This window comes from Urtica dioica, chromosome 3, assembly GCF_054948205.1.
Source record: "Urtica dioica subsp. dioica isolate 48M chromosome 3, U.dioica_male_clone48M_v1_H2, whole genome shotgun sequence".
Taxonomy (NCBI): domain Eukaryota; kingdom Viridiplantae; phylum Streptophyta; class Magnoliopsida; order Rosales; family Urticaceae; genus Urtica; species Urtica dioica.
This window is the reverse complement of record NC_142758.1, coordinates 2,394,841-2,422,565: the sequence shown is the minus strand read 5'-3', so window position 1 is coordinate 2,422,565 and position 27,725 is coordinate 2,394,841. Positions and strand designations below refer to the sequence as shown.

The 27,725-nt window shown below is 35.8% G+C and overlaps 2 protein-coding genes and 1 pseudogene across 3 annotated transcripts; 1 reads left to right on the top strand and 2 right to left on the bottom strand.

Annotated features, from left to right (window-relative positions):
• Positions 1-5,823: 5,823 nt before the first annotated feature.
• LOC149402033 (Leucine-rich repeat protein kinase family protein) lies at positions 5,824-10,265 on the top strand. Its single transcript, XM_089609518.1, has 2 exons — positions 5,824-7,597; positions 9,325-10,265. Exons 1-2 carry the CDS (start codon positions 5,824-5,826, stop codon positions 9,954-9,956), a joined length of 2,406 nt encoding a protein of 801 aa, XP_089465644.1. The 3' UTR covers positions 9,957-10,265.
• A 2,549-nt stretch (positions 10,266-12,814) lies between these two features.
• Positions 12,815-16,363, bottom strand: LOC149402032 (MLP-like protein 31 pseudogene; annotated as a pseudogene). The gene is made up of 2 exons (XR_016295996.1): positions 16,025-16,363; positions 12,815-13,164 (listed from the first exon to the last, which is right to left on the bottom strand). The product of XR_016295996.1 is annotated as an MLP-like protein 31 pseudogene (transcript).
• Positions 16,364-19,318: 2,955 nt separating this feature from the next.
• LOC149402031 (MLP-like protein 43) lies at positions 19,319-21,722 on the bottom strand. Its single transcript, XM_089609694.1, has 2 exons — positions 21,356-21,722; positions 19,319-19,816 (listed from the first exon to the last, which is right to left on the bottom strand). The coding sequence occupies exons 1-2, from the start codon at positions 21,624-21,626 to the stop codon at positions 19,539-19,541; spliced, it is 549 nt and encodes a 182-aa protein (XP_089465820.1). The 5' UTR covers positions 21,627-21,722; the 3' UTR covers positions 19,319-19,538.
• Positions 21,723-27,725: the final 6,003 nt, after the last annotated feature.

Genomic DNA, 27,725 nt, shown 5'->3' with positions numbered 1-27,725 from the left:
ATTCACTTTGACGGGATATTAGACTATTGGATGCGGAAAGTCGCATCTAATGATATATATATATTTAAAAAAAATTGAATTAATATTTACTAAATAAATAAGAAGATATTATTAATCGAAATAGGTATTCTAATTAGAAAATAAATTTCTTATAAAACGTAATATAAAATATTTTACATTCGAGGTGTTTTGTAAAATAAAATTAAACTAACGTTTTGTTCGCTAACAATAAATATACTACTTCTTCCGCGCTTGAAACCACTTTTCCGATATGGTGGCGTCAACTTCAGGAATGTCAAATATCTCAATGATTGCATTTCTCAACGATTTTCCATTCGCCACATTTGACAAGGTCTTTTATGTAAAAAAAAAACTTGATTCGCCCGAGTCGAGAGTATGTACGCCTCGTCCATAAACCACTATTTCGCGGTATAAGCACTTGTCGTTCCACAAATCATATCATCGTACACTCTTCTCCTCGCATCATACTTGTCACCATACCAAATGCATTTGAATAATACGACACGACAATTATATCTATAATTCAGCACGATGACGTCTTCCATCCGATCGTAGAAATAATACTCATCCACGGGCACACATACACCGCTGTTTTGAGTGATTCGTTGATTATCATGACAACAAGTGATGAACTTGACGCCGTCAACCACACAGCTCGGATACTGATGGACGATTTGAAATGACCTGGCAGATAACGCATAGAGCTCTTCAGACACGTCAGAACCACTAGCTTTCAGACCCGGGGACTAGTCGCACCCAATGCTCGTCGGAAGCTAATGACCGAATTTGTCCTTGTGGAAGTGCGAGGATTTCCTAAAAATAACCTAAGATTGTTAACAACATATTGAATATCAGGACGCGTAACTGTCAGATATAAGAGGCGTCCGATGAGTCGTTCCCAAGAGGTATGGGTGTGATTAGTCTAAAGAGAGATTGTCCCCGACCATGAGCGGTTAAGCCTGTGGTGCTAAATGGAGTAAATTTTACCTGAACCTGAAGAAGATAGCATGATTCTGTCTCGAGAAAAACCAATGCCATGACTCCAAAAGGTTCTTGTGAAAACTACGATGAGAAGTACTACAACCCAAAATCCTGAGAAGCTCAAGTTAGTCACACAAAAGGCGTAGCCTCAACCCCCAAGAGGTACCAACGAGCGTAGCCAAAAGAGTGACTAACTTGAGCTACAAGAGGTTCAAGTTGTTGCACTGCTCAAAGTATACTTCACTTGACGCCAAGAAAGTTGGGCCAAAGTTGAGTTCAGTCATCCTCCCCAACCACCTGCGGCCCATACCAGATAAACTTTAAGGATTCAGAGAAAAGCTCAAAGTCAGATCCATCGCGATCCAGAAAAACATTGCTCCAACAAGTTCAAAGTCAGATTTCTCGCGATTCGGACGAGCGCACACCAAGGTCATTGACGAAAAGGCAAAATAAAGAACTCCAGCGAGACAGTCAAATTTCTCGCACGACAAGTCGAACGAGAAAATGTGGGGATAATGTCGGGCTAGATTTTTTGGGACCCAAAACCTTAAGGCCCGCTCCAAAATAAAGGCCCAAAGCCTTCCTTCTGCCAGCCTTCACATGCATGACATGCTCAAGACATGCATGCCACCTGCCATCCTGCCACGTGCCAGCTGCCAGCCTTCCTTTCCGCCTCACTCTTCCTCTCACCCCTATTTGGCCACAGGCCCACATGGGCTTCCCGCCTAACACTTCTTTTTGTGCTGGGAACAAGGCTTCTCACTTTTTTTTTTTAAATTGCATCTGCCCAAGACCGAATTTACTCACCCATGAGCATTTTCCCACATCCTTTTGAAGCCATCTCGGTTGGAACCCACAAAGCACAATCTCAAAAACCCTCAACACAATCTCAAAACACTATAAATACCCCCTTCACCCAACCATTTTCTCTCAAGAAAATAAAATTTTAAGCAAACTCATGCCAAATTTCTCTCTCACTTCTCTCTTTTGATTATTCTCCCACAAGAACACTTTAGACAAAAAAAAAACAAAGAGAAAATAATAACACAAGAAAAAGAGAAACAATTTTCTTTCATCTCATCTCATCTCTCTCACCTAAAAAATAAAGAGAAATATTCTACTTCCATTCTCTCTAGAATGGGAGAAGAAATATTTACTCTCTCAAACAAACTTTCTCTCAAAAATCAAGGCTAACCAAGCCAAATTATATACCCTCTCCAAAAGTGTCAAAGAGCTTGAGAAACCAATTCTCATGTTCTTCATTTAATAAGGAGAATATCTCACCACATACTCCACGTTTTCTCTTTTCTTAGGAAACCACAGAGACGAACTCACTTTTGGCATGAAGTCGAGCAAGGAACCCACAACACGATTTAAGGACTCTCTGAAGCTCTTGGACGCGTTAGGCCCCGTGCTAACCTTTCTCGAGCCCTTTGGAATCCCGAAGATAGATTTTGGGCTCATCCAAGACTAAAAATGTGACTAATCCAAGCACACCACGTGTGCACAAGTGTTATCCAAAAAACGGCTTAACAAGGATCATCGAGGGTTTGTGTTCGAGATGCTGCCGTGTGCGAAGGCGTTGGAAGCGAGTTTAGGGTACATAATGTCATTGGAGTTGAGGATCAGAAAACGCCTCCACGAAGCCACGGTGGAAGACTTATTATTTGTGGTGGAAGACTTGTTATTTGTGGTGATATCCGGAGAAGAACAAGGTTGCAACGTGGATTGCATAAGAATTCATTCAGAGCAACACAACACTTTAAATTCAGGCCTTACATGTAGGAATTCAAAAACTATAATATTTTGAAGTGAACTTAGTTTTTCACCAAGGCTTTCGGCGCGTCAAAATAACTAGTTCTCATTTCGGAGGGCCTGGCAGAAATCGAGTAAATAAGAAGCAAATTAACTACTTACTATGAATCAAATTCTAATTCATCATGATGATAAATTTTTGTTGGGATAATGAATTAAAAAAAAAACACAAATTTGATTTGAATCGAGTAAATAGACATTGCACTATTAAATGAATCGAGTAAACAATTTTTAGACTATTCTTGCACCGTTTTGGCTACTAAAAAAATTGCTATATTTTATATTTGATTTTATGATAATAATCAAGAACAAGAACAAAATAAGTTCATTTACTATATTATTATTTGAAATGGTTTGGAATCAAATATTTTATTATCACAGTTTCATATTAGCCACTTCTTTTATTAAAAAAAAAAAAAAACCTTACAAATAAATTCATCAAAAAACATTTTAAGAAACAAATTTTGTTTTTAAATTCCCGGAATGAGAATTTCTGGGCTCTCAAAAAATTTCATTATGGGAATACCCGGATTCTGGTCCTTTGTCGGCACAAACCTTCTATTCTGGCTAGGCTAGGACCGGAATATATAAGTGTTCGACCGGATCTAGAGATTTGGTACCGGTCTGTATGAGGTACAAGGTCCTTTTTATTGGCTGAGTTAGCCACTGAGAATTAATAAAAATCTTCCATCTGTTCGACTGTTCCTCGAAAGAAAATAACAAGCTCTCTCTCTCTCTCTCTCTCTCTCTCTCTCTCTCTCTCTCTTATATAGAGTTAGCTTCTAAGCATGTACTCATGATTAGTGTAATCTAAAAATCAAAACTGCACGTTTTTCCCTCAAATATAGTAATCATATCTATAAATGATCGGTAATCATGTTTTAAGCCACGCATTTTTTTTATATATGCTGTGCGATGTGGATTCAATCCATTAAATATAGGACTCATGAAAAGGAAAGCGGTGCACATTACAATGTGTAGTACGAGACATGCTTATAAGAGTGGTAGTGGGACTGAAAGTGGAGTTGGTTGTGAGAAAATGACTTGTTCAACCTAATGTTTCAAACGGAGCATAAATATTTAAATAGGAAAAACCTATTTTTATCGTCCTACTAGTCTATTTATATTACTAAAATTGTTGATAATTTAAATTGTAAAATAAGGCATCTCCATATTTTTTTAAGGGCATTTACTGTTAAATGTGGATTGAATTTACGACCTCTACTTTATTTAATGGCCACTAGACCAAGCAAGATACTATAGGACATCTCCATTATAGTACAAAACAAATTACATAATAGCTCATTATTATTTTTTTCTTATTGAATAAATAATTTACATTGTAGTTACCCATTAACTTAGATACATTTTCATGTTAATCGAGCTTTTTTTTAATATATAATTCAATTTTTACATCATACGTTATATCATCGAATCACACTCAAACTTACAAAATCACATATTGAAGTACCGCTACTGATGTCATATCGGGACTCTGATTTTACTGCTATCCCGGGAGATACCAATGGTTTACCGGGATATGCAGTGAGAGTATAAGGGTAAACTGTACCGATGAAGTTACTGTTACTGACGTGATAAACCGATAAACATTAATATTTGTTAGTTTTAAATGTTGAACTATGTGGATGATGCTTCCACATGTCACCAGAATAATCAGTGAAAGTTGTGGTGGAGAGTTTTCGTTGTAAGCGGAAGATCCTTTATAATATGGGTATGAGTATTCCGCGGGAGATTGTGGTGATAGTACTCGTGCAGATGATTGTCACCCATAAAATTTTAAAAAATTGGCCCAAATTTTTTTTTTTTTTTAATTTAGAAAAAATTTGACCTGATTTTTGGGATTTCATTAATCGATCCGATTTTCTGCTGGTTATCGGAGGTTTCTCCGATATCTAGCGGTTTTGTTCATACCGCTATTGGGAAGTGTCAACAACTGGTATACCGACCGTTTTTCTCCCGGTTTCCACGGTATTTCAATCTCTGCTCATAACTAGTCACGATTCTCGCTTGAAAACTAGTTATAACTTATAAGTGTGAATGAATCACACTTATCAATTCATCGTCCACATCAGAGGGGGCTTGAGATTGACCCTTGGATTCGAGATTGAGGATAACTGTGGGAAAACTAAGGCTTCCACTACTGACGACAAAAACGCCATTTGGGAAGCATTTACTATAAGCAACCGATAGTTCCTTGGTCCTGAGTCCTGAGACTCACATCAGACTAAACTTGGCTATTGAAAGGAAACGGAAATACCATTTCCGTTAGTGTGCCTTCCGTGGCTTAACGGAAGTGGTATTTCCGTTAGACATTTTTTTGCCTTCCGAATCTTAACAGAAATTGTATTTTCCGTTAGGCATGATGAAAATAGAAATTTCCGATAATGATAAAGCAAAACGTTTTTGGACCTTTGATTCAGTACGGTTGCTTGATCCAAGGGTTCATATCTTAAAAAAGAAAAAAATAAATAAAAAAAACATCAAAAGAAGAAGTCGATCACCTGACCAACTCCCAGTTCCGTCAAGTGTCGGAAATCGCCTTATCAATTTTCGTGGCACATCGAAGTCGATGCTTCCATCAGACACACCAAACCATTCGGCACGCTTCCTTCCGTTGTCTTCCGTGCTGAATGTCAGGATGACATCATACAAGAAAAGGTTAAAATCGAGTGATGTCGGAAAGACATTGTCGAAATATAAAAAATATACGAGGCTCTTCTAGGTCGAGACAATGCCTCTAGTCAGCAGTTTGTTCGAAATAGGTTAAAGGGTTTTTAACCGTGGCGAGACAGAAAAATAGGAGGGAGGATAGATAAATAGTAAATACTAGACATATTTATTTTAATTTGCATAAACTATTGATTCAATAATCATTACATTTACACCAACAAGAACAGCAAAATTAAAAGAAATACAAACACCAAACATAAATGATGAAAAACATTAATTATCACGACATTATTACTGAGTAATCAGTAGGTGTGTATGTATATATGTATGTATCTATCTATGCATTGCTTCTCTTCTACTTCCATCTTGTTCCGTTGGAAAGTCGTCTGTATGTGTCTTTGGCGGGAAGTGGGTCCCACCAATCGAAATCCCGTCCATCCCAAGTCTCTTTCTCATAAATACCATCCTCTCTCCAACTACCTCTCAAATATCATCTCCACAAAGACGCCCTTATTCTTACATCTTACTCCATTTCCACTCAACACTCTCCAACTCTTTTTTTTTTTTTTTTTTCTGATTCACAAGACTATGCGTCGCCGCCGTACATTTCCTGATCAGTTCATTCTCTTTCCGGTTTTGCTCCGAATCCTCTCAGTTGCGCTTTCTCTCACTCCGGACGGACTCTCTCTCCTCTCCCTGAAGTCCGCCGTGGACCCCGCTTCCGCCGCCGCGTTCTCCGACTGGGACGAGAAAGACGCCACGCCCTGCAAATGGTCGGGGGTCTCCTGCGCCAACATCTCCGGCGGCCCCCGCGTCGTCGGGATCGCCGTCGCCGGAAGAAACCTCCGCGGCTACATCCCGTCGGAGCTCGGGAATCTGATCTTCCTCCGACGACTCAACCTCCACGGCAACGGCCTCCGAGGCCCCATTCCCTCTCAGCTCTTCAACGCCACGTCACTCCACAGCCTCTATCTCCACGGCAACAACCTCTCCGGAGAAATCCCGCCCACGATCTGCAACGCCCCGAGGCTCCAGAACCTCGACCTCTCCAACAACTCGCTCGCCGGCGGAATCCCGCCGGAGCTCGAGAAATGTAAGCATATCCAGCGCCTGATTCTCGCCGGGAACAAGCTATCCGGTCAGATTCCGTCGGGGCATTGGCCGGCGAGCCTGATCCAGCTAGACCTCTCCGACAACGAACTCTCCGGACGCATCCCATCGACCCTCGGAGAGCTGGAATCCCTCTCCGGGACCCTGAACCTCTCGTTCAACCACCTCTCGGGGAAGCTTCCGAAATCGCTGGGCGAATTGCCGGTGACCGTGAGCTTCGATCTCCGTCACAACAACCTGAGCGGAGAGATACCGCAGAGCGGGTCGTTCACGAACCAAGGCCCGACCGCGTTCCTCAGCAACCCTTTCCTCTGCGGCTTCCCTCTCCAGAAGCCCTGCCACGGAGATCAGAGAGTCAACTCGCCGGAGTCGAACCCAGCCTCGTTCCCGGGGCAGAAGAGAGGCCTCACACCAGGGCTGATCATCCTGATCTCGCTCGCCGACGCGGCCGGAGTGGCGTTCATCGGCCTCGTCATCGTCTACATATACTGGAAGAGAAAGGACAGTGCTAACAATGGGTGTAGCTGCGCGGGAAAGAGGAAATTCGGCGACCAAGGAAGCGACAGAACGCGGCTCTGCTGTTGCTGCGTGACCGGCTTCGGGCACAACAACGAGGACTCGGAGGCGGAGGAGGATCGGCCGCCGGAGGAGAAGCCGGGGACGGGGGATCTGGTGGCCATCGACAGAGGCTTCACTTTCGAGCTGGACGAGCTTCTGCGAGCTTCGGCGTACGTGCTCGGGAAGAGCGGGCTGGGAATCGTGTACAAGGTCGTGCTCGGGAACGGGATTCCGGTGGCCGTCCGGCGACTCGGCGAGGGCGGTGATCAGCGCTACAAGGAGTTCGCCGCCGAGGTTCAGGCCGTCGGAAAGGTGAAGCATCCCAATGTGGTGAAGCTCAGGGCTTACTATTGGGCTCCGGATGAGAAGCTTCTCATCAGCGATTTCATCTCCAATGGCAATTTGACCACTGCTCTTCGAGGTAACCTTTTTTTCTGTCTAATTCAATTCATTAAAAGGCCTAAACTTTCCTTGTAATTCAATGCCGTAAAATTGGACTGCAAGTCACATTTCTTTTAGTTCGTTCAAGTTTTGTTGTCCTTTTGCTGTTCGTTTGAGTCACATTCTGGGAGAAAATAAGGACTTTATTATGGTCTTGAGAGAGAGAGAGAGAGAGACTTTTTTCATGGCCGGGAAATTATTATACTATACATTAGTGGGCTAACTTCAATCAATTATAGCGTTTACTAGGGATTGCATAGGAGGGAAGTGATAATTTATATTTAATCATAATGTCTTAGTACAACAAATCATATCCATGTGGTGTAGTGATGACATGAAGCATGAGTAGGTAGAGTGGCAGATTATGATGGACTTAAATTTCTCTTTACTCAACAACCCCAAAGATTCTTTGCCTTTACCTTTTAATGTGGGAGAAATTGATTTCAAGAATTTTCCATTAACAACGTCTGTTTAGATCCTCTTCACTACATTACAAAGCTAGCTCAAATCCTCAATACCAAATCAAGAAACAGGAATATTTTACTTTTTGGTGGGAGATAAGAACAAAAACAAAAGTTCAGATCCCATGTGTTAGTGCCGCGACTGTTTCGGAAGTTATTTTAAGTTTTTGGTAAATTTGAAAATAATTTTTTGATATGGGATAAAGAGATCTAACTTATGGTTGGTCAATTGGCCTTCTTTAGAGGAGGTCAATTTGGCCTCCTCTAAAGAATTTTTTTATGCCCACGTAGCTCGGTAGGGTAGGTAGGGATGAATTGAGATGAGCATGGGCTGGGTTTCTGGGTATGAATGTAATGTGGATTACGAAGATGAACGGTTTTGTATCATGGTCTGTGGGGCCCATAAAATAATCCAGGTCATGCCTTTTGGCTCAGGGCATTGTGTTTCTTTCTTGATGACATTTCATTTATTGATGAATTAAATTCACGTCGACTTTCTTTTGCTTTATCTCTTTTTTCTTTTTTCTTTTCCGGAGCTCTTTTTGGTGTTTTGTTGTTCAGAGAAAATTTGAGTTTAAATTTCAAGTGACGATCAAAGTTGCTTTACTCAAGTCTGTCTTTATTTTTGTCTCTTGTGAACTTAACAAAAAGCCTGAAAGTGAAACTTTTGTTACTATGAAACAGAGGTTCTGCTTTTAATCACAAAAAAATTTAAAAAAATTCTCTAAGCAAAAGTATTTTGTTATTATTGCATCTTCAATTTTCATTGTGTGGACTGAGGTGCAAGCTTATAAAAGTCTCTCTTTCTCTCATATATAATATTTATAAAAAATTTAGGTAACTAGCCAGACGTTTGAGATTGTTATATATTTAACGTTTGGTAAATATTTAATAAATAGTCACAAACATTACGTGTCATTCATGATTTATGTCAATTTAAGCGTGTAAATACGTGGATGTGACTATTTATCAAACGTTGACTAAATAACAATCTCAAAGTGTAAATATGGTTATATATACATAATGGATTCATATATATAACTAAAAAAAACGATTTTCCAGTCAACCTCCATTCAGGTAGTCATTTAAATTTTCTAGAATTAAGCTACTAGCCACAAAGTTCGATCTAAAATCATGAAAAGTTTCGATGATATATATATATATATATATATATATATATAATATATATATATATATATATATATATATATATTTGTTTTAACACTTGATATTGGTAAATCCACAGGAAAAACTGGCCAACCAACAAACATCCTCTCATGGTCCACGAGGCTAAGAATCGCCAAGGGAACGGCGAGAGGATTGGCCTATCTCCACGAATGTAGCCCAAGAAAGTTCGTCCACGGAGACATCAAGCCCTCGAACATACTCCTCGACAACGAGTTCGAGCCACACATCTCCGATTTCGGCCTAAACAGACTCATCAGCATCACCGGCAACAATCCCTCCTCCGGGGGATTCATCGGTGGTGCCTTGCCCTACCTCCAATCGGCCCAGCCTGAGAAATCCAACAATTACAAAGCGCCCGAGTCCCGTGCCCCCGGAGCTAGGCCGGGCCAAAAGTGGGACGTGTATTCTTTTGGGGTCGTTTTGCTCGAGTTGCTCACAGGCAAGTCTCCCGAGCTTTCGCCCACCTCGTCGAACTCGTTGGAGATTCCCGACCTAGTGAGGTCGGTGAGGAAAGGGTTCGAGGAGGAAACTCCGCTATCGGACATGGTTGACCCTATCTTGCTTCAAGAATTACATGCCAAAAAAGAGGTGATTGCGGTTTTTCATGTGGCATTGGCTTGTACCGAGGCCGACCCCGAGATCCGACCTCGGATGAAAACAGTGTCGGAGAATCTCGAGAGGATCGGGTAATGACATCAGAAATTTGTCGTCTCAGAGATGTGGAATCGATCATAGTGAAGCATGATTTTTTTTTTGGTAGGTAAATAATTGTTATTCCAAATATTTTTCTTCCCCTTTTTCTGCTTTAATCAAAGTATAGCTATTATGGAAATACAACTTATTTTTCCTGACCATTCACGAAATTGCATTCCAATTCTAGCAATTTCAAGGTCTCCCCTTAAATTACAAACGTAGGTTCATTTTGTACTATAAAATTCTATATACGCGCAATCTTTCTAGCATGTTTGCATTTTTCTCCACATGAGAATGTTTTCTTAATAAGTTCTTATATATCTCATTTAGTGTGATTGAATTATTAAGCTAAACATCTCTGATAGACAAACATGTTTGGAGATAAATACTTCGTCTTTGTTAAAACTTGTCGTTTCATGTTTAATATCGAATACAACAAATAGTAGAAGGCTAAAAAGATATACTTGTTGGGGGAAAAAAAAACCTGAAAACAATGCAAAATATGATTTTCCTAACTTTCTTGTGAACAATTAAATTAAATAAGTCAAATCAAGCAAGCCAAAGCAAAAGCAAAAATAAATAATCAACGCAACAAATTTTACTGTCCAATACCCTCAAGACAAGTCAAGAGTATAAATCAACAATAAACCTTTCATTAACAATATGATATTTATACTAAAGTCATCTTCAACTGTTAGGGTATATTTGGTTCAAAAGTGAAACTAGAATGAGAGTAGCAATTACTGGCAATAGCAATAGAATGGAATAGAAATGGCATTACATTGTTTGGTTTAAACTTTTCAGGTGAATAGAATAGAAAGTCAAATTTACAAATTTAACCACCCTCAACTGTACCATCTTAGCTTATCTTCTTAAAAAAATTAAAAAGAAAAAAAAAATCGGCGAACTGATAGTTTAAACCATGGAATCCTTGTTCAGACCGATGGTTTCGGCGACGACAAGATCCACAAATTTTCTTGCTCCGACTTCTTTGAATCTGATAGCGGTAATTGTAATTTACCGGCACTCTCCCCGCACCTGAACTCTCCGTGAGTTTTGATCTGAAGTTTTTTTTTTTTTTTTTTAGCTTGAAAGTTTATGACGGTCAAGTTCAGAACAAGTATAAAAAAATATATTTTTTTAATAGTTAGGGATAATTTTGGAAAAATTGATAATGGAATGCCTACTGTATCTATTATGTGATGGAATGAAATTGATGTAATAACCATTGTGTAGAATCCTGATTCCAAGGTAAAAAAAAAATCTAAATAATTAATTTTTTTGGAATCCATTGGAATGGGCCTAAATCCCTCCAACTAAACATAGCCTTAGTGTCTATGGCTTACATGAATATTATGTAATCATTGTTTATAAAATTAATAAAAGAAGCATACATTTTTTATCATATATATGAATAAAAATAGAGTTGATTTCATCGAATTAAAGTAACATAACATTCATCCATACCCTTAGTCTTCTGCAATAACTATTTTGAATATTTATATCACAATATGAAAAATTCAAGCCTGGGTGGAACACTTAAATTGATCGGTGATTAATTTATGTTTAAGTAGCTAGATCATAAATCGCATATGCGGTTCACAAGTGTATGTTCACTTAGTGGTAACATTCTGTACATATAAAATATACAAGACTATGACAGATCTTAACTATGCATTGTTTACGATGCCGTTACGACAAACATGTCAGGGTAACAAATGATGGTTACAATGGAAATAGATCTAAATCCTGAAGTGGTCCTAGACATCACCGTCATATCTTTAGTTTCTTTGATTCATTCGCTCATACCTAGAAACGATGTCATTGTTGATGACAAGTTGACATGGTTGACGTCTGACTTCACGTATCTTACAAAGGTTGCTGGCTGTGGGTATTTGTCATTTTGTGTCAAAGCCCATTCAAGACACCATAGTAGAACTTTGCAACTTTCTTAAGTTCTTAATTAAGTTCTAAAACATTGCCAATAGATGATCTCGAGAAAGCGCAAGATGCTAACATAAAAATCCTGTGCAAGTTGAGAACCAATTGCTTGGTGACAAGCACGATGCTAAGAGAAGAGTACGTAAGGATAGCATTTTTAGAATGGCAAGTGCTTATGTTGTCAGGCCCGGCCCAACCATTAGGCCATTTAGGCAATTGCTTCGGGCCTCATAATATTTGGGGAAAAAGGTCCAAATTTGACGTTGAAAAGTCAAAATTTAGAAAGAAAGAAGCATCGTTTCATGCCAATTTGACCCAATTGTTTTAGACTTGTTCTGCGTGTGAATGAAACTGAAAAAGAAAGAAAGAGCATAGGATTTGAATTGAAAAAAAGCTTGCTGGTGAGATAAATTAAGCGGTGTAATTTATTAGACTATCACAAATTTGGAAAAAAAAAATTAAGTTCTTTCTTTCCTTATTTTTTGTTAGAGGGTTTGATTTTTCAAGGTTTTTTTTAGGCAGTTGTGATTTAGTTAGATTGATTCTTTTTTTTTTGTCTTAATTTCCTTCTAATCACATAGTATAATTTGAAAATATGCTTCGGGATAGTTTAAAAGGCCTAATTTTTTATTTTCATCTAAGGCCAGATAATATATTAGGCCGGCCCTGTATGTTGTAAGAATGATTCATGAACGAGCCATTTATAGTCGTGTCTCAAACAAAGCAAGTATTTTATGTGAATGGCATTAGATTTGTCAAGATTGGAATATTGCTAAAGATTGTATTCATCTCGGTTTGTGTGGGACGTTGCTGATAGACTATAAATTAGGAAGCATACAAGTACATAGTAGCTAAATAATAACACCAATATATATCTTAAACATGTAGAGAAACAACAGTAGCTTATCAGTCATTCATGTGTAGAGTATTACAAACCATGCATAATATGCTTCAATAAGCTGAACACAACTTGAAACATCAAACAAAATAAAATCTTGAAGGAGGTGGACATCGAGATCTTTTGTAACTTCATTCAGATATTCCACAAAGGTGTGGGGATCCACGATATCGCCGTGGTGTTTTTCATACTCGACGATCCAGTGCACCACACTTCCCTCACCATCAGATTTGGGGGTCACTTGAAGGGTGAGCACTATTCTGCTGTAGTGCTCCGTCAGATCTCCTTCTATCACTCTGAAGGTTATCGAATTTTTCTCGTCATCGATCGCCTCGATTACTTCCTTAGTTTTTCTGGGTTTACCATCTGAAATAACAATATATGCATGTATATGTGAGTTAATTTGTTACGTACAAACTTGAGAGAGTACTTGATACATTATGTAAGGTTATGAGTTGTTACAACTTGTATAACTATTTAATTATTGTAAATTGTGAGATAAAAATTCCTACTATAGACATTACTCCTAAGACTTTTTTATTTTCGGAAAAATTATATAAAATAATTATTTGAAACTAACCGACTAATAAAATTGACTAGTAAAATAGTCAAAGTTTCAAATTTTTAACAATATAGTCAAAATTACGTTGTCAAATTTTTTTTTTTGGCACCAAATTAAAATGTTTTACGATTATTTATAAGCAATTTCTTACTTTTAAAAAATTCAACCTAAAATTTAAAAGGCTTTAAAATCTGATTATTGTACATTTTGGATATTTCATTAATTTTAAATAAGTTTTTACTACTTTGCAAATCTATTATTTTAAAGATTAAATTTGTTATTTAACTAAATCACCTTTTTATAAAATATTACTCCTAACACTTATGACACAAATATAATCCATTTAAGATAACTGAGATATACTATATCCAGCGGGGCATGTTTAGCCTCAAGGTTTATCTAGTGAAATAGTTTAAACTTGTTAGCACCAAATTTTCATAATTTATGTTCACTTTGCGATTAAATTTGTTAATAAAAAGTGATAATTTGTTTATAGATGTTCTAGTAACAAAAACATTTGCAACGTACTTTTGGCTGTACAATTGAAAATTTTAAACTTTAAATATTTTGCTAGTCAATTAACTTCAAATAACTATTTATTTTTTCCACTGAATTATCAATGTGATTTTACTAGGGATAAGAATTTAGTCTGGACATAAAACACAAAACAGTTGCGATACAATATAAAGCGGATTTTGATCTCAATATATAGATCGATCTTAATTGGATCGAACACGTTAACATGATTAAATAATAGGTCAAAAGACACGATTACGATAACACGATTAAAATTTAATTAATACGATTATTAAATGGTTGACATGAAACACGATTATGACCCGCATGAATATGACCTAATTAAACACAACTATTATAGTACATATATATATATATATATATATATATACATGTATACATATATAAGTATAAATATAACTATGTATAAATGTGATGTAAAATTATAATTATGAAAACAAGAGATAACATTGTTACTACAAATAAAATAATATAAATAACTATATGGTTGAGATTTATATTCACGTAGATTTATGTTTATATTCAATTTTAATTAATTTTAAAAAGTCATAAACAATTTTATTTAAATTAAATATATCATATATTCAACTTTATTTAATTTTAAATCTTAAAGTCATATTCAATTTTAATTAATTTTAAAAGTCACACACATATATATATATATATATATATATATATATATATTTTATTTGAAATCAATGATATCATAAATTAATCTTTCGTAAAGAGTATAGTATTTTTTGGGTAGTATAGCAAAATAGCCAAAATGAAACTATGAAATTTGTTTTTAGTCTACGTTTCACAATTTTTAGGGAAATAGTCAAAGAGTTTATGTGACAATAGTTAAGGTCTGATTTGCCCTTATTTATTAACAAATTCGTCATTTTCTCTCTTTTACTTTTTTCCTACACTTTTTTTACATAAAAACTTCAAAAAACCATATCTATCTCATATGAACTCGAAATTGAGTGATTCTAAATCTTACGGATTCGTGACGCCGAGATCTTCAAAAATAGATCCATTATGTTTGATGAAAAATCATGTTTAATACCATAGATGTAGAAAAATCACGTTACTACCTTAAATATGGAAATAACTGAAATTTTTTGAAATTATCGACATAAATATAATTTTTCATCAAACACAATGGGTCTATTTTTGAAGATCTCGACGCCACGAATTTGTAGAATTTGAAATCACTCAATTTCGAGTTCGTATGAGAAAGATACGAATTTTTGAAGTTTTGATGCAAAAAAAATTATTTAAAAAAAAAGTAGAGAGAGAAAGTGACGAATTTGTTAATAAATAAGGGTAAATAAGACCTTAATTATTTCCATATAAGTCATTTGGTTATATTCCTAAAAATTGTCAAACATAGGCTAGATCCAAAATCACATGTTTAAAGTGGCCTAGTTAGTTACAAATCTCGTTATTTTTTTTACTCATGAATTTATTTACTTGGTGTATGCATGTATATGTATGTATTTGTTCTTTGTTCTAGTGATCCTATTTTGAGTACTATGTATTTACTTGGTGTATTATGTTCGTTAAGACTTTTTTTTCGTTTTCTATAATTTAATCACAATGAATTGAGTCCGAATATTTAAATATAATTAAAACACGATTAAATAAATTATTTAATACGACTATTAAATGGTTTAATTTAAACGAATATAGATCTGTAAAAAAATATATACGATTGGATTTGGATCTAAACTTCAAACATAATTAATAAATGATCAGATTTTATTTTAACAGTTATTTTTCAAAACACCGACTACCACTACACGATTAAGATATGAGCACGCCCAAAATGTCAACACTTTAAAAATATACAAATAGATCAGCTACAACCAAAAACCCACAAACTCAATGTCAGAAAAAAAAAATCGTACGAAGGAGGAAAAAAAATAAAGCCATACGAAACAAAATACGAAGGAGTTTTCAATCCAAAGAAATAATCTGTTTTTAGTTAATACTCTTATATAAAATCAACAAATTAACTCTCTCTCTCTCTCTCTTGTGTCCGTGTGTGTGTATATATATATATATATATATATATATATATATATATATATATATCAACTTAGTGCGTATGGAAGTTAACTACTTTCTTAACCTACTTACCGTGGAAGTAGTTCCATTCGATAACTGCTCCGACGGTCCCCCATTCGCCATCGTGCAATTCACAGCCATGAACATTTTCAGTGGTGCTGTGGATGTGGTTTGGTTTGTGTTTGAACATGTTGTGGAATTGCTCACATGTTGCTTTGATATCCACATCAAGCTCAAGCTTCCCACACAGATCCTCAGACGCCATTTTATTTCTCCAAGAAATTTGATTGCTATTTCGATTTTCAATATAGAATAGATAGGGACCTCTTCGCCCTTCGTACATCAGAAGATATATATTTATAGCAGCTATATTATATGCAAAGATATTCAAGCTTTAAACGTGGGGTAGCATATTTATCTCGACTTAAATATAAAAATTTAGATTTTTGCAAGATATATACTTAAAATTACATATTTGTTAAAGTAAGCGGTGACGTGATGGATCTAGAAAAATGGATCATCAAGGGCACACATAAATTTTTTATAAATATTTATTATACAATTTTCAACATTTTTTTAGTTAATTTTGAAAAAAAATCTTATAAAACAATTGAAGATCAATAATGAATACGATTATTACTTCTTAAAGCTGAATAATGGAATAATTATTATAGTTGATCGATGTACGATATTGAAAGTTCAGATCTACCGTATAATCTGTCTTGTTAGGTGTTGTTAAGAACAACTGCAAGAACAACAAGCAACAGATAATAAAAACAAGTAAATGACACCAAGAGTGGTAACCCAGATCGGCCTCAAATGCCTACTCTAAAGGGATATGTATCCCGGTGAAAAGAGTAACTCCACTAGACAATAGAATGAGTACACGACGGAATACAATTGATGATCACCTTACACTATTCCTAACTCCAAGCTATTCTATGGTGTTATTAACCTAGGCTCCCACTAGATTTGAGCTGCCCTCACTTTTCACTCTTACACTCTCCCAGTGTATCAGTGTATAACAAGAACAACAATAACAACAACAACTGTAAAACGCTAGGTTTGTCTTCGCCGAAAAAGAACCAAAACCTAGAGAACCAAACGCATACACTTTTCTCTTGAAGAGATTATTTCGGAGTGTAAAGTGTGATCCCCTTTCCTAGGGTATGGCATTCTCTTTTATATGAGAAAAGAAAAGATAATGTCCTATGATCATATTCCAGGACAGATGGCGCACATCAGGACGATGACAATTAAAAAGCTGTCAGCGAGGCCACGTTGTTTCCTGGCATAAAGTGATGAAAAATGTTCTGTACGATGCTAGAGACAACAATAGGAACAATAAAGTTGCCTGAACCAAAACATCAACCTCAATGTAACAACAATCTCCCCATTTGGCTTTGAGAAGGCAAAACTCTATACCTGCAAAACTGAGCGATCAACATACGCCATACTGTAAGATCACTCATGTAACAATGATTGACAGAGGAGAACAAGGCACTGCAAGATTCACTCATGTCACAGTGACTGACAGATGAAAGCACAAACACATAACATAGCAACTATAAGATAGCTGGGGCTTCAGACCCCAAGAACTCATGTATCACCTTTGGAGAGAACTTGATGCATTTGTTTCTCACAAACACCTTTAGGAACTTTGGAGAAGTGGCGTCATCGACTTGGTCTGGCAAATTCACAATGAATTCTCTCACAAGCCCAGCATGATAGGATCCCACAGAGGTGACTGAGGAGAACAGCCCGACATCCTTGAGAAGATCAACTATATATGTCTGTATAGGTACGCGCCTCATCAGACAGCACATGCTCGGGAGCAATGCTGCGAAGAATGACGTATTTCCATCTGCTGGCATTCTGGATCGTATGGAAGGATATGCCAGTGATAGGAACGTCAGGGACTTCTTGCCTTGAAGTCTTCTTCTTCTTATTCTCAGAGGGTCTTTCCTCTTCGACCTCTTCTTCCTCCATGATGTTCGTGACATGATCAGTCACGTCCTCCTCTTGACCTTCTTCCTCTGGAACTTCGTTGTTGGTCTTCGTCTCAGGCTGCCTCTTTCTCTTCTTGGGCTTCAACACCTTTTTCCCTTTCTTCTTCATCAGTTTCTCTCTCTTTTTGGGGGATGGCACAGGAGCAGTCTCTTCTTCGCACTCAGGAGGGAGACCAATGCTCATCACTTAAAAGTAAAGATATGCATATCGATGTGGCATTAGATCAATTAAAAGGTCTTGTTTCATATTTTGAGAGTTATAGAGAAAATGGATTCACATCTGCCATGATTTCGGCAAACGAAATTGCAAATGAGATGGGAGTAAAATCTCAATTTCGTGAAAGATGTGTGATTCGTAGGAAGATACAATTCGATGAGCCAATAGTTTCCGATGATACTAAATCTCTTGAAGAATCATTTCGAATTGATTATTTTTTATACATGGTTGATCAAGTTGTTTCCTCAATTCAAATTAGATTCGAGTAGTTTCAAGAGTATGATAAAAATTTTGGATTTCTTTTTGCTTTTGATAAGCTGAAATTATTGGACGAAAATGTTTTGAAAACATGTTGCTTGAATCTTGAAAATATTTTAAAACATGAGGAATCTTCGGATATTGATGGTTTAGACTTGTTTTAGGAATTAAAAATATTAAGAGTTGTTTTTCGAGAACAAACTAATGGTCCAATTGAAATACTTGATTACATAAAAAAGGTGGATTCTTTTCCGAATACGTGTATTTCTTACAGAATATTATTAACCATTCCTGTGACTGTTGCTTCTGCAGAGAGAAGCTTTTCAAAGTTGAAATTAATAAAAACTTACTTGAGGTCAACGATGTCACAGGAACGGTTATCTGGATTGGCTATGTTGTCTATTGAAAAGGATTTTTTGAAAAATTAGAATATAATGATTTGATCAATACTTTTGCATCGCAAAAGTCAAGAAAAGTAAAGTTTTGAAGTTGTGTGTGTGTGTGTGTGTTTTTTTTTTTTATTTGCAGGTTTCTCATGTTTTGTGTTGTGTGAATGAAGAATCTTGGAGCGAAGAGTTTGAAAATGAAGTTCATGGTAGAGATAGTTGTTGACAAACATATTTTTGTTGAATATTTGTACTATGTAATGGTATTATACATGATTACCATATTTGAAATTTATTTTGCGTGTGTTTAAAAAGGCCCGATTTTGTATCTTTGCTTTAGGCCTCTAATTTCGTTAAGCCAGCCCTGAAATATTGCTAAAGATTGTATTCATCTCGGTTTGTGTGGGACGTTGCTGATAGACTATAAACTACGAAGCATACAAGTACATAGTAGCTAAATATATAATAACACCAATATATATCTTAAACATATAGATAAACAACAGTAGCTCATCAGTCATATTATTTAGGACATATATATAGATTATTACAAATCATACACAATATGCTTCAATAAGCTGAACACAACTTGAAATATCAAACAAAATAAAAACCACACACATACAAATAAGATCAACACACATAGTTTCTAACGAGCTTGGCCTTTATTGGAAAGCAAATAGATATTAGCTCGTTAGAGTATGGAATTAAACTCATCACGAATCTTGAAGGAGGTGGACATCGAGATCTTTTGTAACTTCATTAAGATATTCCACAAAGGTGTGGGGATCCACGATATCGCCGTGGTGTTTTTCATACTCGGCGATCCAGTGCACCACACTTCCCTCACCATCAGATTTGGGGGTCACTTGAAGGGTGAACACTATGCTGCTGTAGTGCTCCGTCAGATCTCCTTCTATCACTCTGAAGGTTATCGAATTTTTCTCGTCATCGATCGCTTCGATTACTTCCTTTGTTTTTCTGGGTTTACCATCTGAAATATAACAATATATGCATATATATACATTATGTAAGGTTGTGAGTTGTTACAACTTGTATAACTATTTAATAATTGTAAATTGATTATGAGATAAAAATTCCTACTACAGACATTACTCCTAAGACTTTTTTATTCTTGTAAAGGAAAAATTATATAAAATAGCTATTTGAAACTAATTGGCTAGTAAAATAATCAAAGTTTCAAATTTTTTTAACAAAATAGTCAAAATTACGTTGTCAAATTTTTTTTTCTCACCAAATTGAAATGTTTTACGATTATTTATAAGCAATTTATTACTTTAAAAAAAATTCAACCTAAAGTTAAAAATGTTTTTAAATCTTATTATTGTACATTTTGGATATTTCATTAATTTTAAACAAATTTTTGCTATTTTGCAAATCTATTATTTTAAATTTGTTATTTAACTAAATCACCCTTTTATAAAACATTAATCCTAACACTTATGACACGAATATAATCCATTTAAGATAACTGAGATATACTATAAAACATTAATCGTAACACGTATGACACGAATATAATCCATTTAAGATAACTGAGATATACTATATCCAGTGGGGCATGTTTAGCCTCAAGGTTTATCTAGTGAAATAGTTTAAACTTGTTAGCACTAAATTTTCATAATTTATGTTCACTTTGTGATTAAATTTGTTAAAAAAGTGATAAATTGTTTATAGATGTTCTATAAAAAGTAACAAAAACAATTGCAACGTACTTTGGCTGTACAATTGAAAATTTTAAATTTTAAATATTTTACTAGTCAATTAACTTCAAATAATTATTTTTTTTCCCACTGAATTATCAATGAGATTTTACTAGGGATGGGAATTTAGTCTGAACATGAAACACAAAACAGTTGCGACACGATATAAAGTGGATTTTAATCACAATAAATAGACCGGTTCTTAATTGGATCGAACACAATAACATGATTAAATAATCAAAACGACATGATTACGTTAACATGATTAAAATTCAATTAACATGATTATTAAATAATCAACACGAAACACGATTATGACCCGCATGAATATGACTTAATTAAACACACAACTATTATAATATATATATATATATACATGTATATATATACATGTATACATATATAAGTATAAATATAATTACGATTAAAACACGATTAAATAAATGATTTAATGCGACTATTAAATGGTTTAATTTAAGCAGCCGTGGATCTGTAAAAAAATATATATGATTGGATTTAGATCTAAACTTCAAATATAATTAATAAATGTTCGGATTTTATTTTAACAGTTATTTTTTAAAACACGACTACCACTACACGATTAAGATATAAGCACTCCCAAAATGCCAACGCTTAAAAAATATATAAATAGATCAGCTACAACAAAAAACCCACAAACTCAATGTCAGAAAAAAAAAATGTATGAAGGTAAAAAAAAAAAAAAAGCCAAACCAAACAAAATACGAAGGAGTGTATATATATATCAACGTAGTGCGTATGGAAGTTAGCTACTTTCTTATACTACTTACCGTGGAAGTAGTTCCACTCGATAACTGCTCCGACGGTCCCCCATTCGCCATCGTGCAATTCACAGCCATGAACATTTTCAGTGGTGCTGTGGATGTGGTGTGGTTTGTGTTTGAACATGTTGTGGAATTGCTCACATGTTGCTTTGATATCCACATCAAGCTCAAGCTTCCCACACAGATCTTCGGACGCCATTTTATTTCTCCAAGAAATTTGATTGCTATTTCGATTTTCAATATAGAATAGATAGGGACCTCTTCGCCCTTCGTACATCAGAAGATATATATTTATAACAGCTATATTATATGCACAAAGTCATACTTCATCTTAGAGAAGTCTAACGCTACCATTAATCATATGTGACATTATTCACTTGTCAAAAAAAAAAAAGAAAAAAATGACATTATTCAACAACTGGCAACAACTATTATTGCACTGCCCGTCATTATATAATAAATATATTTTTACGGATCCATACTCCATATCTTATCGGATCTAAAAATAATAATAATAACGGAATGAAATAAAATAAAATAAATTTCTTAATTTATGTAAGTTTGACGATTTCAAAGATTGTGTATCCTGATATCTTGAACTTTAAATTCCTTTAATGTCAATATCTGACATTTCTTATATAAATTATAGTATAATTATAACGTAAAGCAAAGCCTTCACCTTTCTACTTTCTAAAAGTCTCTTTTAAAAGAAAACTATAGAATTCTCTCAATCATATGCATTTTGTTTGTCACTCCTATCTCTATTTTATGATTGACAGTTTAGTCGTTGTGATCAAAGTTTAAAGTATCGTAATCGTATCGCAAATTCAATTATATTTGTTTATTTTTTATCGTACTTGATATACCGTGATATTTAATAAAGATATACAGCAAACAATTACTTCAATAAATAAATTAAAATTATTGATTTACACAGTATTTGTTAAATTATCGCGATATCTGCGATATTTACTCAAATAATAGCGGTATTTGAGATATTTTATAAAACAATTGCAATATTTACAAAATAATTTGCAATATGTGTGAAATTTGCTAAAAGAGAAGACATTTGCGAATTATACCTTAACTGTTACCATGGGTTTGTAAGTTGCGGAATCCGCGCAAAAATTGCGGCGATTAAATCCTGGATCGTGATAACCAGCCATTGTTGTTTAGAAAAAATCAATTAATTCTTTCGAATTTTAGTCAAATGATGGATGTTTATTCTAAATTTTCAAATTTATTATAATCATCCCCGCAATTTCTTGTTTATCATTAAATTACCCACTCATTTTTACAAATCAGTAAAATATATCTTTACTTTAAATTTAAGTTGACTTTTACCTTTGAAATTATCATGAGTTTAGTTTATCCCCTAAATGCTCATCTGTGAAATTCAATAGGATCTATGGATCAATCCAAGGTTTGGCTTTCTTGGGGTTCCGCCCGGGAACCAGACGGGTTCCGGTGAACCGGAGGGGACCGGGACGGGACAGACAAAAACCGTTTCCATGAACTGAACCCAGTCGAACCGGACCAGAATCCTCTGGACCGGGTCTCGTTTTGCCTTTAAATACTTTGCTCCTCATTTCACGAAACCTTATTGTTCAAAGGCTGAAATCAACGGATGCCGTCCTGACCGAATACCTTTTCTTCTCTTCTTCATTTGCTCAAATTCTGGTCGGATCCCGCAAATTCGTTGTCCTGGTGCTTCCCGCCGGATCCCGCTCACCGCAAGCCATTTTTGTCCAGATCCCGGGGAACCCCAGAGGTATCATCCGAGGTTTTCATTTTTTAGGTTTTTTTTTTCAATTTTTTCTTATGAATTGATGATATTGTTGAATTTAAATTAATTTTGATATTATTTTATTATTGTCATGATGAAATTGAATTAAAATATTGATTAAAATTAATTTGATGGTTATTGTGATTGTTATGTTGATTTTTTTCGTATGAATTGATAATTATTGTGATGATATTGTAGAATTTTAATTAATTTCGAGATTATTTGATTATTGTAATGATGATGGTCTTGAAATGTTGAATTAATCTTCATTAGATTATGAATTGATGATTATTGTCATGATTAAGTTGAATTAAAATGTTGATTAAAATGAATTTGATAATTATTGTGATGGTTATGTTGAATTGAAGTTAATTTGATGATTGTTATGGTGATTTATGAATATGTGGAATTGAAATGATCAATGATTATGAGGTATGGCGTCCGACTCGACATACAAGTATTACGACCCCGTCTAAGGACGACCACGTGCACACAAATGCAAGTTTTGCAGGCACATCATTGGAGGTGATGGAATCACTCGTGTGAAGAACCACTTGACGAACGTGGACAAGACCAAAAGTATTAGGTTTTGTGACAAAGTTCCTCCTGAAGTAAAATTGGAAATGCAAGAGTTACTCCTCGGGAACTCTCAAAAGAAAAAGCAACGTCAGAGTTTGGGTGAGTCGATACGAGAAGACCTCTGAAAAATTCTAGGGGGGGTCGAGACTCTGACGAAGACGTAGACGAAGAGCAGGAACTTCGTCACGTAATGAAGAGCTCCCGAGAAGCACAAGCTGTCGAACAGTGGCGGAAAGAAGTGAAGGTCCCGGTGGATCCGCCGGAACTCCTGAGATAAGAAGATCTGTAACGACCGCACCGTCATTGTACCGGAGCGATAGTGCGCGCCAAATGAGAGTGGATGAAGCGCAACCCGGCATCAAGAAGAGGTTGGTCAAAGCCATCGGCCGATTTTTCATTCACTCGCAAGTCGCTGCAAACAAGACACTTGACCACCACTTCCTGAACATAATTTATGTTTCCGATGAAGTCGGTAAATAAAAACTTTTTATATCGATTTTACAAGTATAAATTGCAAAATTTTGTATTTGATATATTGATCTTATTTAACTGTAGGACCGAATGTCCCGGTGCCAGCCCGAAAGACATTCACGGTTGGATCCTCGACGAAGAGGTACGAGACATGCGAGCGTATGTCGAAGAACAAAAGGTCAAGTGGCAGACGTACGGATGCCCTATCATGGCAGATGGATGGATGGGACTCACGAGATTAAGCATAATAAACATTATGGTTTATTGTGGTGGGTCCGCCGTGTTCCTGAAGTCAATTGACGCGTCCGACAAGATCAAGAGTGCGGAGTACCTCAATGGGATACTCTCCGAGGTGATTGAACCAGTGGGACCCGAGAACGTCGTACAGACCGTCATCGATAACGGGTCGAACTACAAGTCTGCGGGGAAGAAGCTGATGAGGAAGTACAATTGTACTGGACCCCTTGCGCCGCACATTGCCTAGACTTGATGTTCGAAGATATCGGGAAGAGGCCAAGTGTCGACAACATGGTGAAAGTGTTGGTGATTAGTTCACCTTAATAACCGTGCGGAAAATATAATTACGCTACTCGAAAGCTAATTAAGGTGGTTATTAAACAAGAATCTATAAGCTAATTGTTACTATAAAAGTATGAGAACGAGCAAGCAACCGATAAAAAAATTAGATTAAGCTCTAGTGAACTTACACGTTGGGCTCACGAATTGAATCTTTAAGCTTTGACAAATCCGTCTTCAGTCTTTATAAGACTACTCCTTCATGTTGTTTCTGAAACTTCGGGATCAGCTTCAAGCCGTCGTTTATGACACCGCTGTCTTCCGAAACATAATCTCCGAGACTAATAGGAAATATATGTGGGCACAATCTTTATCTCACTACGACCTTGAACAATGAATTCAGGTCGCACCGTGTTTATGGGATTGGAATAACGGAGTTCCGAGGGCAAGGGAGAGAAAGAAATTTTCGTCCATCACAGAGAGGGAATGGATGAAAATTCTAGAGCAATTAGGTACATTATTTTCTATTCCCTTGAACCCCTATTTATAGTAGTAGAATGGGGAGGTTTTAGGAAACCCTAGTCTCCAATTAAAGATCAACCGTTAGATCTTTATTTAAATTCCTACTTTCTCTCTTAACCCTTAGATCATAATCTAGGATATATTATTCCATAATATTTTCCTTTAAATAAGAAATCTATTTATAAAAAAAAAGTAATATTTAATTCCCTTTTAGATAGTGAGATAATATTAAATCTAATATTATCTCCTATATATTAGAAATTTAAATATAGAGAGAATAAAGGCAAATGTCTTATTTCCTTTTAAATATTACTCTCTCTTTATTTAATACATGAAAGACAAAAGTTGGGCGTTTTCCCGATATACCCAATATGGGTATTTCGAATTTCATGTGCCCATGAGCAAAGGATTTCGTTTTTGGGCGTTTTCCCAATATACATGGACAAATTAATTGCTTCTCCATGGACCAAGGAATTTCGAATTTTGCAATGCCCATAAGGCCCAATTCAAAATTCAATTAAATATTTACTTGATCCAACAACAAATAATTAACCACTATAAATAGTTAATTCGACAAATAAACAAATTTTCGAATGTATGCTCTAATCATATTACAACATGTGAGATTATAATAAAAATATTATTATTAGAAAGTTCTTATTCGTCTTTATCGAAGCCGAATCGGGGACTATGGACCCAGTAGTTTTCGTCTCTTATAAGTTTGGAAACAAATTTCCTAGTTATAGAGCGATAGAGTGGACTTCTAGTAAGGAATCCTAGATCTTCATGTTCAAGGAAGAGCAGTATTAGTGTATAAAAGCACAAGGTACATACTCGGACAGTTTCCTATTTTCTATTCGGATTCGAGTGTGAACTTCAACTCACTCGAACACTTGAAAGTTTGAGATTAAACATCTTTTCTTTTTCGGCTCGTCTACGGGGAGACCTCCCACTCAAATTTTCAAGAGCATATAGATTTTGAACATACGTGATATAGATATAGTTTTGGAAAAATTTTGAAAACTTATTTGATTTGGATGACAAAATATTTTCAAGTTTGAAAGCAAAAACGGTTTTTCAAAATTTAAACTAGTTTTGTAAAAATTCAATTTCAATTAAACTTTCAAAAATCAAAACATTTTAATATTTCACATTATGTTTATTATCTTATAAAAAAACAATTTTGCTGAAGGATATTTTCTCATTATAGTTCTATAACTCATGGAGTGGGGTCCTAAATCCGGAATTCAATAATTCTAAAAAACTTGACTTTGGGAACAGTCGCGCACCTCGGAGTAAAATCGCCATAACTGGTGGCTCCAAGGTCCTTTTGACCTAAAACAATTTCATTGGAGAGAGGACAAACAGACCTTTAATTTGATTTAAGAATCATTAAATTTCGAATTTTGAGCAGAGAGTTATGCCACTTTTACTGCGGGTTTTTCTCGAACTCGAAAAAAACTGGAAATAATTAAAGTTTGGACTTGAGTGCAAAAGAATCGAGTGTAACGGAACATTTTAGAGAGTTGTTAAAACTTTTATATGTGTTTTATTAACATGGTAATAACATAGTATAAAAGTAAATAACAAAAAACGTAAAACGAAACGAGTAAATAAACGAAACTAGCAAGACAATATAACTAGTCACAAAATTACCCGAAATTTCTCAAACTTAAAAAACACATTTATCTTAATCGGCCAGGCACATCCACAACCACAAAGCGAATTCTATTCTTTTGAGAGCATTTCTTTCCACAACGCGTAGGAAATAACAACCGCTCAACAAAAAAAAAATAATAATAATAACAATCGCTCAGTCATGTGTAATAATGTTTACTGTGACGTATAACAACTCAATTAAACATAATTTTACGATTCATCACTTTGATAAAAATAAAAATAAAACTAATGCAGATATGCTTAAGATGATTATTGTAATAAATACTTGAATTTGTTTTCCGTAAAATCTATAGCTCAAGAGAACAAAAAAAGAAATTAAGAAAGAAGGTTTAAACACAAAAAAACACTAAATTTAATAAGATATGATGATTTAGTTCACAAATATTAATTAGCGAAAAACATACCCAACTCCGATGGAATGTGGTCCAATAATTTGGCCTTCGTCGTCTTGCAACAAGTAGGTCATAGCCCCGTGGTAGACTCCGAGTTCTCCTCTTGCCAGCGTGGCATAGTGGAGCCCGCTCTCCAACCCTTTTCCGGCTCCTTCCACGCCGATCAACCTCACGTCTTTGTATCCAACGAACTCGTGTAATAGGCCGAGCGCGTTGGATCCACTGCCAACGCACGCGATTAGCACATCTGGTTTCCGCCCAAACTTCTCCACGGCTTGCCTCCTCGTCTCCTTCCCGATCACCGACTGAAATTCCCGCACCATGCTAGGGCACGGGTGCGGGCCCACGACGGTCCCCGAAAGGTAATAGCTAGTGTCCAAATTATTCACCCAATTCTTGAAGGCCTCCGACGTGGCATCCTTGAAACTCC